Genomic DNA, 12,925 nt, shown 5'->3' with positions numbered 1-12,925 from the left:
AAGGCACTGTGTGCACAGCATCAAGGGGTATTTCATCTGCTTGCGGGTCTGTCTCTCAGCTACGCTGAGCTCTGTGGGCCTGGAGGAAATTCCTTCCCTGCCCAATACCCACCTGCCCAGGTGCTGGGCCCCAAGTGGGCAGAAGTCTGGCCGAGCACCCCTCACCAGGGTGGCGAGGGCCCACGCGGGAGAGGCCCAGGGGCATGGTGTGCGGGGGGCAGCGGCCACAGGGTCAGGAACAGGCTGTTCCCCCCACTCGCCCAGAAGAAGGAACGAGGGGCTGAGGCTGAGCCCGTGGGGAGGCGGCTCTTCCTGCGAGGGAACCAGCAGCCGCCACCTCCCCCCCAGAGCCGGAAACAGCACCGGGGCAGCTGGGGCCCGGGGGCCACGGAGCTCAGGAGGGAAGCGGGGCGGGGGGGGGGGGGGCGTTGCACATTCTGCTGAGAGTTTGGCCTTCACCCCAGGAGCCGTGGGAACGGGGAAGGGCTGCTGGCAGGGGAATGACGGAGTCGGATTTGCATTTCAGAAGCTGGAAGGATGGCTGGCAGCCGGGAGGGCAGCACAACGGCCCAAGGGCTGGTGAGGAACCCTGTGAATGCCGCCTGTGCCCCCCCACCCAGGGCCCAGCGGAGCCCAGTGAAGCCAGCCCTCCCCTCCACCCACCCAAAGAGGAGAGCACTCAGGCCAGCCCCGGCCCCCGGAGCGGGAGCAGGCTCGGATGGGGAGCACGTTTCCAGCCATCCCTCCTCTGGGGTCCTCAGTGGGGAGGAAGGTGGAGGCGTCCACATAGCAGAGTGCGCCCCCAGAGCTGGGCCTCAGCCTTGGGCAGACGAGGGGGCGAGCCTGCTGGGACCTCCTGCTGCCCCCAAGCCCCACGCCCACGCTGCAGACCCAGCTGGGACGTCTGCGGAGGAAAGGGACCCTGGGCCCACAGGCAGAAGAATCCGGGCTGAGGGTCCAAACCATCCTGGCTGGTGACCTGGGGTGAGCCTGTTAGCCATCTGTAAAAAGGGAGTGACGATGGCCGTGTCTCTGGGTGGCCTGGGTGGGCCTATGCCGGCCAGCGTTGCTCTCTAAGACCACGATGGTGTCTGTTCCGGAAACACGCGTGGAGCGTCTCTTAGGGCCCAGCTGTGATGGATCGTCACCATGGCTTCGCTTCTGGAAGCCTCTGCCTTGCTTCTCACCTGACTGCCACCCACCCTGCACCTCCGGGAGAGATGGGGCAGAGTGGGGCAGCAGGGGCAGATGTGGGTGCTTTTGCACTTGGTTCTGAGGCCCTGGGAGCCAGGGAGAGGCCAGTAGGAGTATGGCACGGTCAGATTCCTTCCCAGAGACCCAGGTGGAGGGGAGAAGCTCAGGACCAAGGGCACAGCCCTTCCCATCCGAGCTCCTGGTGGCCTGGACGAGGGGCTTCCTTTTCAGAGTCCAGGCAGGGATCGCATCTCTCTGGAGAGGGGGAGGCCTCAGGGTTCCCCAGGAGACGCAACCCTGGCTCACCCTGACTCCCCGGACCCCACCCTGACAGTGAAACAGGCCTCCCCGCGTGCGAAGAACGTCTGTCCAGGCCCGGCTTTGAATCTGGGGACCCAGTGTCCCCCACATGGGAGCCAGTGGCCGGCCTCTAGCAGGCAAGGCAAAGACTTCCCGGCTGTGGGGTAAGTGACTTGAGCTGGTCACTGGGGGACAGGTGACAGTGAAGGAAGGAAGCTGGACTACAGCTGTGAGCACCCCCTTTCCAGCATGACCCTGGGACCACCGGGCAGGGAGGTAGGACTGTCCTCCTTTTGCAGACGCGGAGACCGAGGCTTGGAAAGCTGCCCGGTGGAAGGGTCTCCGCTCTTGGAGGGGAAACAATGTCACCAGGCAGCCCAAACCTGGGAGCAGCTGGCGGGGGTGGGGGTGCGGGGCTCCGGAGAGGGAAGTGTGCGCCTGTCCCTCCCACAGCCCCAGGCATGGGGTGGGATGGTGGGACTGCAATTCCTCCTGGCTCTGCTGGCCCACTTCCAAAGTCCTGGAAAGGCGTCCCCTCTCCCCAAGCACAGGAGCACTACAATGCTTGGTCTACCCTTCCCAGCTAGCCTTGGTCACCGGCACGGACCCCAGCCCACGGAGGGCCAGAGACCCACTGCTCCTGGAGATGGAGCGGAGTTTCGTGAGACTGCCAGGAGGAGCCCATACGCACCTCAGCCTCCAGGACCCTCCTCTCCCAGCTGCCCACACCCAGCCCCCTTCCCCGAGCCCACCAGGGTGGAAGGGAACTTACTGGCTGACCAGAGAACATCCCCGAGAGCACCACAGCTTGAAGAAACCTCTCCCCATTTGGGAAGTCCACTGAATCAAGATGGTCACAGCCACGGCCCTGTGTCCACACCCCGCTCTGTCCTGCCTCGTTCTGTCCTGACTGCCCCTTATCCCTGGGCTTGGCTGCGACTGGCTTTGGCCGAGACGGAGCATTATTAAAGGGGACACAAGCCTCTGGCTTGCCCTCTCTGGCCTCCCTGAGATGCCGGCTAAAGAAGCCCGAGGTAGCTGGCTGGAGCCACGTGGTCCGTTGAGTCAGCACCAACCACCAGCCACGAATGAGGCCGGCTGAGACCACCCAGCCCCGGTGAAGCTGCCACATGGCTGCAGGTGCACGTGTGACTCTGGGTGACAGAATGAGAACCACCCAGCTGGGCCCAAGCTGCCGACCCCCAGGGCTGCCAACAAACACAGCGGTGGTTGCTCGAAACCACCAGGGTTTGAGGCGGCTCGTTCTGCAGCAGTAGGTGACCAACACATCAGCCTTTTACAAGCGCATCGCATCGCTCAGCGGGTTGCACTGCGTAGAGAGTTAAACCAGAAACAAGGAAAGACAGGGCTTTCCGTCTCGCCTCTGCGCCCAATTCTCTGAGCCTCTGTTTCCTTCTCTTAAAACGGGGACTGCGGTCGTCCGCCTCGCGCAAGAATTAAGTGAGACTCTGGGCACGAAAGGTGTTTGTGCAAATGTCGGTGTGCACGCACAGTCACCCTCTCCCCTCGAGTAAGACGGCCTCCTGACTCTCTTCACGAGTCAAGGCTGTGGGTTGGAGCCTGAGCCTCCCCTGCTGTAAGATGGGGAAGCCGGGCTTGGCGAGCACGGAGGCCCCTGAGGGCGACATAGGTCCCCACAGGGCGCATGGTTGGTGGCAAAACCTGAGATGAGCCCAGGTCCCACAGCTTGGCACAATGCTCATCACAGATGCCAGGTTGGGCGGAGCGGGTGGGCAGGGATGAGGGACCCACCCGGGGAGGGTGTCTCTGCGACTCCTTTTCATCCAGTGCCAGTCTCCCTTCATGTAACTTTGGGGCTACCTCCTCTGGGGTGCTGCTTGGGATCTGCCTTGGGCTTGGGACGCAGGGACCAGCCTTGTCAGTACTGAGTGTGAAGTAAGAGTAAGGAGGCTCTGAGAGAGACCACGGGTGCGTGCTGGTACTCGGCACAGCATCCTTGGCAGGTCAGAGGCCATCCCTGCTGATTTCCTGGTTCCCGGGGTTGGGGGGGGCGCTCTCTGGGTAAGCGAGGCAGCTGGATAGGTGATGCTAGGCAAGCCAGGGGTGTGCACGCCATTCTGGCTGGGTCTGTTGGGCTGGCTCCCGTGGCCTGCTCAGGGACCACACTGGCTGGCATCTCTCCCAGCCTCCAGAGCCACGGGGCAATTCCACCACGGCCAGCTTGAAAGCAGCGCTTCTGTGGCTTTTCTGCGGCCAGGTGTCTGTGGGGACCGGGCGCTAGGCTGGCTGTGCGTCTCAGCGGGAGCTGGGGAAAGCCGGCATCCGGCTCTCCCTTTTCCCTGCCGGTTCTCACGAGCTCTATCTCCATGGAAAATGTGAATCTTGCTGGCCAGGGTCCAAATGCAGGGGGTTCCATTGTTCTGCTTTCCGCCCCAGGGTCTGGCACCCATCCCCAGCCTGGCCTTTCTCCCAGCGCCTACAGGTCTTGGGACAAACCATTCAAGAGCCTCAACCCAGCCACCTTCCTGACCTGGAGAACAGACCCTGGGGAGGTCCTGGCCTGGCTTGCCTCCTCCTTTGTTCCAGATGCTTCTACCAGATGCTTCCAAGCAGCTCAGTCCTCAGTGCTCTCTCCTTGCAGACTTTTTCATCCCTGTCCTTCACTCACAGACTCTACTTCACAGGAGGGAAGGGAGGGAGGGAGGGAGGGAGGGACGGAGGGAGGGAGGGACGGAGGGAGGGAGGGACGGAGGGAAGAAGAAGGAAGGTGGTCAGGGAGATACTGAGTGAGGCCCTTGCACATGTAGTCATTTGTACCTGTGACAAAATGTGCATAACCATTTCAACGTGTACAATTCAGTGGCATTAACTTTGTTCACAGTGCTGTGCAACCTTCACCACGTATTTCCAAAACTTTTCATCCCCCCGAAAAGAAGCCCCTCACCCATTAAGCAGTCCCTCCCCACTCCCCTCTCCCAGCGCCTGGCAATAACTCATCCATTTTCTGTCTCTATGGATCTGCCTGTTCCGGATATTTCGATGGAATCATACAGTTTGTGGGGTTTTGTGTCTGGCTTCTTTCACTGAGCGCAGTGTTTTCAAGGTTCATCCATGTTGTACCAGGTGTCAGTGCTCCATTGCTTTCTATGGCTGAATAATATTCCACCGAGTGACGGTGCTGCGTTCTGTCGATCCGTTCACCAGCTGATGGACATTTGGGTTAGCGCTGCGGTGTCATGTCACTTTACATACGCTCACGTTGCTATGATCTAAGCAGGACTCTACCCATTTTAGCCATGAAAAGGCTGGGGCTCAGAGGCCCTGTGACTTGGAGTAGGAGGTAGTTAATTTAAAAAGAAAAGAAAGGAAAAGACCTGGGCTTTGGAGCTGAGAAGACCTGGGTGAGAGCAAGAAAAGAACAGTGTCCAAAGATGGTGCACCCCGGGAGCGGGTCATATGGCTTTCCACACACAGCCTGGGCCGCGTGACCTCCCCAGGAGGTGGGACTATTTTTAGTTCCATTTCAAATAAAGGAAACCAAGGTCCATCTGCCTGCTGCTTGAATGTGTCCATTGGGGGCAAGTTTCTTCACTTCTGAGCCTCGAAAACCCCCTCACCACCCGCTCTGTGATGTGGGAACCTGGCTGAGGCCGGAGGAGATCGTGGGTGTGGGCACTGAGGGTGGCTCAGCTGGGCCTTCCTGCCCGCGCAGGCCTGGCCCTGCTGGGCCTCCTGGGCTCCCCGGCTCCGGGTCCCCGTGGTGGAGGCGACGGGAGGCTGTGGCTCCTTATCGCTGCCTGGGCTGCTTCCTTAGCCGGGGGAAGGTTAGCCGTTTCTCCATCGGCCGCCTCCCCGAGTCACACTGCAAGGTCATTGAAGGCATGTCCCTTGGCGTGCTGGTCAGTGGCCAGCACTGCAGACCAAGCCCTCTCCGACTTCTCCGGCCACTGGAGCCCTATTTCAGGTCATGTAGTCTGCGGGCAACAGCATGAGGCTGAGTCCTGGTTCCCTGACTGGGTGGTGATTCTTGTACCACCTGAGCAAGAGTGGGACCCGGGCTTCAGCTGCCCCATCTGTAGAGTGGGGCTAAAGTCAGTTTCCAGCTGCAGGGGACCCAGGACAGGCAGGAAGAACCACTGCAGCTCCAGCCAGTGAGTGCCAGGCAAAAGAAGGGTGGCGTGGGATGGCGGCAGGCCTTCCTTGTGCCCTACCCCTGCCACCTGGCATTCTCTAACCCTCGACCTCCTGGGTGCCTGGCCGCAGGAACCCCGTTTTGCAGATCAAGGACAGGAGTAGAGATGCAGAGATCGCACCGCTGCAAGCGTCAGACCCCAGGGCCCCTGGATCCTATTTACCCACAGGAAAGCACAATTCTCCAGGGGCTTTTCGGTTCCACGGGGATTTTCTCACCAACACTGGACCTCAAGCAGCAGTAGGTTTCAGGCTCAGGCTCCACCAGTAGAGGCTTTGGCGGTGCTTTTCCAAAACTGCATGTTGTGGGTCCCTCCTTTTCTCCACCCTGGACCTCCTTTATCATTCTTTCTCCATGGATCCCTGTGGGAAAATGTCTCACCCACCAAACACGTTGCAAATATTAATCAGTGACAAGCTCCTTTGCCATTTTGTGCAATCAGAGACACAGAATGCCTGCCAACCGGAAGCTCTGAACAGCCTGATGTATGAGTTTCCTGTGGCTGCTATAACAGGACTACACACTGGGCAGCTTAATCAAGAGAAGTGTCTTGTCTCTCAATTCTGGAGGCTGAAGTCTGAGATCAAGGTGTCAGCAGTGTTGGTTCCTTCTGAAGCTGTGAGGGAGGATCTGCTCCAGGCCTCTTTCCCAGCTCCTGGTGGCAGATCCTTGGGGTTCCTTGGCTTCTTGACACATCACCCCCATCTCTGCCTCTGCCTTCATATGGTGTTTTCTTCGTGTCTCTGTATCTCTGCAACGCATGTTCAAATGTCTCTCTTATAAGGACGCCGTCATGGGATTAGGGCCCTCCATAATCTCCTATGACTTCAACGTACCTTGATCACATCTGCGATGACCCTATTTCCAAATAAGATCGCAGACAGAGGCACCAAGAGTTGGGACTTGTACATATTTTCTGTGGGGACATAATTCAACCCCGTACACCCAAGTTACCATTTCATATAATGTTTGGGTCTGGTTTTCTGGCCCTACCAGAGGGAAACGCACAACTTGGTGAAGACTCTTGGAACGTGGAAAGGAGCTCAGGGCTGTTAGTCCCCAACCGGGTGGTGTCTGTGACTCGTCAGAGAGTGGAAACCATAGCATTGCCAAGGGCTCTTTTCCCACCTGTCCCATGCTTGCCTGTCTGCAGGAGGCCCATTGGGGCTTCCCAGACTTATCACAGGAAAACGGGAAAGTCAGGGAAGTCAGGTGAGCAGACAGACGGGCCTCTTGGGAAGCCACTGCCCAGAGCTGTCCCTGCCTGCAACAACCCAGCCCGGCCACAGAGCTGGCTGAGCCCAAGCATGGCAGACGGCAGAGCCCCGGGTGTGGAGACCTGTTTCTCAGAATGCTGGAGGTCCAGAAATAATGCCCCCAGGTGGTGACGAGCCACAGCCAAGAGGATGCACCCATTGCCCCTGGGGTACACAGAGAGGGGTGTGCTGGGCCAAGCACCTAGAGCGTTTCCAGCCTCCTCTGTCTGTTCATGGGGTCCCCATCTCCGTAACACGCATGAAGACGCCCCATTAGGAAGTGTGGCTGTGTGGCTTCCAGGTCCATACTCAGCCCTCCCTGGCAGCTGCCTGAATTTCTAGGCTCAAGGAGGCCAGGACAGGGCACTGTCTTTCTTCTAGGTCTTGATATAAGACCCAACCTTCCCCAAAGGGAAGCCCCGTTAGGAACTGAGTTTACGCCCACCCCTCACCCCGGCCACTTACTGGGACTGGGTCACACTCTGATGCTCTGAGCATTTTAATGTCATTGTATTCCCTATTTACAGACGAGGACATTGATGCACAGAGAGGTTAAGTGACTTGCCCAAGATCACACAGCTCTAGGTCACCAAGCCAGGCTTTGCCTCCAAATCATCCGTATTTTACAGACAGGCCACTGAGTCCCTTGCCCGGTCTGCGTGTGAGCCACGGCTGCTTGCTGAGGAGCCAGCCCAGCCCCTCCAGGCAGTCCCTGCAGAAGCTCAGTGAACGTGCAATGGTCCAACCAACGAGCGAGCGCCCGGGTGAAGCGCAGCTCCACGTGCAGCGGACGGAGAGCCCGCTGCCGGGATTGCGGGTCCTCAACGACTTCCCCGCCAGGCGCCCCTCGGCCTGGGGAAGGGGCCCTAATGGGCGGAGCCTCGTCCAGCGTGCCAATGGCAGGGCGGGAGCAGGGAGGGGCGGGGCGCCCGGGCGGGGGGTGCGGGAGGCGGGGCCGGCGGGCGACCGGCCAATGGCGGCGCGGGGGCCGGGCGGCGGGCGGTGGGCGGGGGCGCGCGGAGGCGGCGGCGGCGGCGGCAGCGGCGGCGAACAAAGAGGCGGCGGGCGCGGGCGGCCGACCGGAGCCGAGCGCAGCCGAGCCGGGCCGAGCCGGGCCGAGCCGGGCCGAGCCGGGCCGGGCCGGACCCAGGAGCGCGCGGGCGATGCGGGAGGCCAGGCCGGGGTCGGCGGGCCCCTGATCCCTGCGCCCCAGGCCAGCCAGGGAGCCCCGCGGCGGCCGCGCGCTCTAGCCGCCGGCCCGCCATGGCCGGGGTCAGCTACGCGGCGCCCTGGTGGGTGAGCCTCCTGCACCGGCTGCCCCACTTCAACCTGCACTGGGAGACCACCAGCAGCCAGTTCCGGCCCGAGGACACCGACTACCAGCAGGTGACGCGGACCCCCTGGGTCGGGGGTCAGATCTCGGGTCACGGCCCCCCTCCCTGCGGGTCACGATCCCCCTTCCCAGGGTCACGGCTCCCTCTTTCTGCAAGGTCTAAAGACTCCCTATCCCCCACCGACGGTCACGGCCTCCTCCTCCTCCGTGGGTCCTGAGCCCCACTCCCCGAGGGTCATGGTCCCCTCCTCCTTGAGGGTCTAAAGGCTCCCCACCCTCCATGGAGGATTATGGCCCACTCCTTCTCGTGGGTCATAGCACCCGTTCTTCTGGAGAGCCTCCTCCTGGGTCACAGGTCTCCCCTGCTTGAGAGTCTAAGGACCCCCCCCCCAATTCCCCATGGAGGGTCCACAGCCCTGCAGATTCTAGCCTTCTCTTCCGGAGCCACTAAGAGCCTCCTTTCTGGGGTTGGGAGGAGCTGCCTCCTTGCCCTCCACGGAGACCCCTCTGCCAGCTGTCAGTGCCTGCTAAGGCTCCTGACCAGGGGCGGCCTGGGGGTGTTGCCAGGCAGAGCTCCCTACCCAGAGGACCCAGGGCCCTGAGACCACAGCCGATGCCTGAGAACACTGGGTGAAGCCAGGTGGGGATTCCTTACCCCTCACCCCCAGCTGGGGAATCCCACTCACTGCCAAGCTTTTGGTGGGTGAGTGGTCTGGGTAGATGCCAGCCCTCCCTGGCTGGTAATGACCCCGTGCTGGGCAGCCAAGCTGTGGGATGTACACACAGTGCCTGCCCAGAGACCCGGCTGCCTGTAGCCCTGAGGGAGGGAGGCCTGGCCACAGGGACGCCAGATTGGCCTCAGTCTGGAAGGCTGGAAAAGGGGCTGCGCCTGGGCAGAGCTGGGGAGTGGCACGGACCCTTCGCAGCCCTCTCCCCGAGTAACCAGGCTGTACCAGTGGAGCCCTAGGTCTGGGGTCATGCCAAGCCCAAGAGCCACCCCTGCCACTGAGCCACTGCTGTTTGAGTGCAGGGCAGGGCACCTGGCTGTGGACATTTCCTTCCTGCCTGGGGATCCGGATTCCACACACCCAGTGACTGGGGTGCCTGGTCACCCGGAACACCTCTGAGTTCCTCTTTGGTGATGAATGCAGAGCCCCAGGGTGGGGTGGGAACGACTTTGCTCGTAAGATGGCCTGGGAGTCCGATATCCGTGGACCGTGTCACCCCTCTCCAGTTCAGAGCTCTTTCCTCTTTGGTCTCCCTTGTCCAGAGGTGGAGAACCGGAAGCACCCCAGCTCTGCAGGGGAGCCTGCCGCCCCAGCCTCAGTGCTCACGTGGTGCCCGGTCCCCCAGCCCTGCTGATCTGTCTCTAAGCAGACTAGAAAGGGGGCTAGGGATTGGCCCATGCACACCCAGGGACAGCAGGATTCTTATAAAACCGGACACCCGTGTTCTAGAAGCCCAGCCCTGGGGGGCTGACCAGTGTGAGGGCAACACCACTCCTCCGTGCACCCCACGAACTTCACCTGGGGTGGCTCTGCCACACCTTTCCCCGGGACTCTGCTTCCACAGAACAGGACAATGTACTTTACTTTAGCAAGTTCTCTGCCACTTGTCAGCTCTGAAGCTCCAGGGGTGCCCGGGGTGTCTGTGACCCACGTGGGGCTTTCCTGCTGGCCCGTGGGCTGCCACCTGCCCATGCTGCCCACCACGGTTGAACTGGCTACCATCCCTCTTGCCCTCCGAGGCGCCCGGACATGCGGTGGGAAGTGAGCGAGGGGCCGATGCCTGCAGCCCGTGGAGGCGTCAGGAGTGGTGGCCAGGCCCCTCTTTGCTCAGCCCAGCCTCCCGCAGGGCCCTTTGCTCCTGAGAGGGCCCTGGTTTCTGCCGCGGGGGAGGCTCTGACTCACTCTCTCCTCCTCTCCCCGCGGAGCAGAATTAGCTGCTGAATAATTCACGGTGTGGAAAGCAGCCTGGCTCCGTCCCCCGCCACCTCGCTGCTGGCTCGGGGCTGTGGAGCTAGCTGGACCTGGGAAGACCTGGGAGTCGTCCTGCCCCTACCCTCCTGTGCTGGTGCTTTTGGGCAAGCACTTGACCTCTCTGAGCCTTCACTGCCTCATTCCTGAATCTGGGCCGGTGCGCCGTCTTTGCAGGGCGGGTAGGGAAGTGAGGGCCCCGTGCTCCTGCTCTGTGTTGGGTGTGCAGCCTAAAGAGCTCCCTTTCTGGGTGGATGGGCGATGGTTTGGCGTGGGCCCTGGCCTAGGGCCTCTTCCTGCCTCCCCTGGGGGAGCATTCCTAGCTGTGGGGGCATGGCCGCCCTCATCCCGCTGGTGGGTGGTGGACCCCGTATGCTCCTGACTTGGGGCACCCCTCTTGGCCTGGGAGCCTGTCTGTGTCTGGCACCCACCTGGGCTGCAGGGGCCTGGCAGTCTTCTCCCCACACGTGGGCTGGGCCCAGCCGGGGAGGGGCTTCTGCTTCCCAGGCCGCCCAGAGGAAGCAGGGGCCCTGATGCAGGAGTAGAGGGGTGGTATGGCCTGGGGAGACCAGCTGTTAACCTTCGCTCTTTCCTGCCCACACCATCCACCGCTGGGAGCCCGGTGAAACCCACTGGAAACCCCATGGGCCAGACCCTGTTTGGGGGTGCTGTTTGGAGCTATCGCTAGCCTTTTCTCGCACAAATCTGGAAGATGAGGGCAGTCGTCTCCATTGTACAGATTAGCAAACTGAGGCTTAAAGAGGAGATTGGCTGAGAATCACATAGGGAGTGGGTGGTAGGGCCGGAATCCTGCTTCAGGCCCCTTGCCCCTGCCCCCCTAGGAGCCAGAGTCAGCCTTGGGGGACAGGGGCTTCCTGAGTCCCCGATGGCTGGCCCCCTGCAGGGGATGTCACTGAGGGATTAGGTGCCGAGGGAGGCTGTTCTGCAGGCTCTCAGAGCCCTGGCTGGCCCTGTGCTAGGGGCTTGGAGCCTCTGCAAGAGCAGGGATCAGGTTTTGCATCCTAAAGGCTTGTGATTTCTCTTGGCCCCGTATTCCTGAGGCCTCCACCCTGGAGAGGAGGGGCTCCCTGGCCACGACTTCTGTCTCTTGGGGGCCCATGCTGTTCGCTGAACGGACAGACTGCAGGAGGGTGCTGCTGCGCGTTCTGTGGGGCCTGACGGGATGTGCGGGCTGGCAGGTGCTGGAAGGGGCAGAAGGCTTCTGGGGTCTGCTGTGTGCCGCCCCACCCCCGCGCCTGCCTGCTTGGCTGCCGGCCTGGCTCCCCTGGGACTGGGCTATTCCCAGCACGCCAGGAGCTCCCCAAGCCTGGGGCAGCTGATGGGCGGGATGCTCGTTTTACAGGGGAGGGGTCGCAGGCCCAGAACAGGGAGGAGACTCCCTGGTGGTTGCGTAGCCTGTGACCTGATGTGGCTTGAGGCCAGTCTGTCCTCCGTGGTGAAGGTCAGGGCTGTCATGGCTGCAGGCGGCGGGTGGGGGGAGAGTCTCAGAGCCCTCTCTGCAGACCGGCGTGCGGGTGCCTGGCTGCGGGGTGCCCAGCCTGGGCTCGAGTTCTGTAGCTTCCCGCCTGTGTGACCTTGGGTGGGTCCATCCACCTCTCTGGGCTTCACCTTGGGGATCTGCCCCCTTAACTCCTACCAGCCCTTCCCGACTCCCCACTCCCAAGCCTCCCACACCCCTAGCGTCCTGAGGCCGAGGTCACACTCGCTGTCTGCCCTCAGTCCCTCTCGTTGTCACTCACTGTCTCCCCCAGTTAAGGGGAGACTGGAAGCTGTGAGCTGGAGGACAGTACAGGCTGGTGTGGTGGTGCTGCGATCGGGTCAGGACTAGGCCTGCGGAAGTCCAACAATCAGGGAAGGCTTCCTGTAGGAGGCGCTACCTTGCCTGCCATGGAGGCGGTGAGCCAGGCTCTGAACGACCAGAAGGCGAGGACCTGCCTGGAGCTTGGCGTGCAGTGGGCATAGCAGCTCACCTTCCACGTCGGCCCAGTGTGTGGGGCCCTGAGTGCTTTGAATGTTCCCATCGAGACCCTAAAGATAAGACCGAGGTGGCTGTGCAGAGACCTTGGGGAAGAGAGTTCTAGGCGTTGGGAACAGCCCGTGCAAAGGCCCTGAGGCAGAGAGAAGCCTGGGCCTCAGCCCAAGATGAGGGAGTCCCTCTGATCTGAACATGCTGCCTCAGAGCTGGTGAGGGCTCTGTGCCCGGGGTTGTGTGAGGCCAGCCTGGAAGGCCACTTAGGCAGGACCCACAGGAGCCAGTAGTCTCCTAGCAGAGACCACAGCACCCTGGTTTAATGCTGTGACTCAAGCAGGGTCAGCGTGTGCCTGTGAATGAGACTGGCTCCGTTGGCACCATCTCCACAATCGGGAGGAAATTCACTCTGGTTAAAAACAGCATTTATCGCCTCTCTTCTTGTTTATGAAAGTAAGACACATTCATGGAACACTTGGAAAATAGGAAAGAGTGTGGAGACAGGAAAAAAAAGTCCCTCTAGCTGGAGTCTGTCCATGCGCTTATACCTGGGGAGGGGTGCCACCTAAGACTAGAATTTGTCACCGGCTTTTAAACATCATGTCTTTTGGACCATGTCCTTGGTCCATAGTTCTTGGTGCTTGCCCAGCATCCCACGACACCAGGATTCTGAGGCTGCAAGTGACAGAAACGTGCCAAACG

At 61.2% G+C, this 12,925-nt stretch overlaps 1 protein-coding gene across 1 annotated transcript in view; it reads left to right on the top strand.

The window, feature by feature from the left end:
* Nucleotides 1-8,003: 8,003 nt before the first annotated feature.
* The window catches only part of TTYH3 (tweety family member 3), a 28,403-nt gene continuing 23,481 nt past the window's right edge, over nt 8,004-12,925 (top strand). Inside the window, exon 1 of the mRNA XM_022563575.3 lies at nt 8,004-8,310. Coding sequence (XP_022419283.1) covers nt 8,188-8,310 — 123 coding nt within the window. The 5' untranslated portion in view covers nt 8,004-8,187. The remainder of the gene's footprint in view (nt 8,311-12,925) is intronic.

The sequence above is a fragment of the Delphinapterus leucas genome, chromosome 15, assembly GCF_059928025.1.
Source record: "Delphinapterus leucas isolate spDelLeu-1000000601 "Yukka" chromosome 15, BTC_Dleu_Yukka2, whole genome shotgun sequence".
In the NCBI taxonomy this organism is placed as follows: domain Eukaryota; kingdom Metazoa; phylum Chordata; class Mammalia; order Artiodactyla; family Monodontidae; genus Delphinapterus; species Delphinapterus leucas.
The sequence above is the reverse complement of the archived record's forward strand: the minus strand, read 5'-3'. Positions and strand labels throughout refer to the sequence as shown.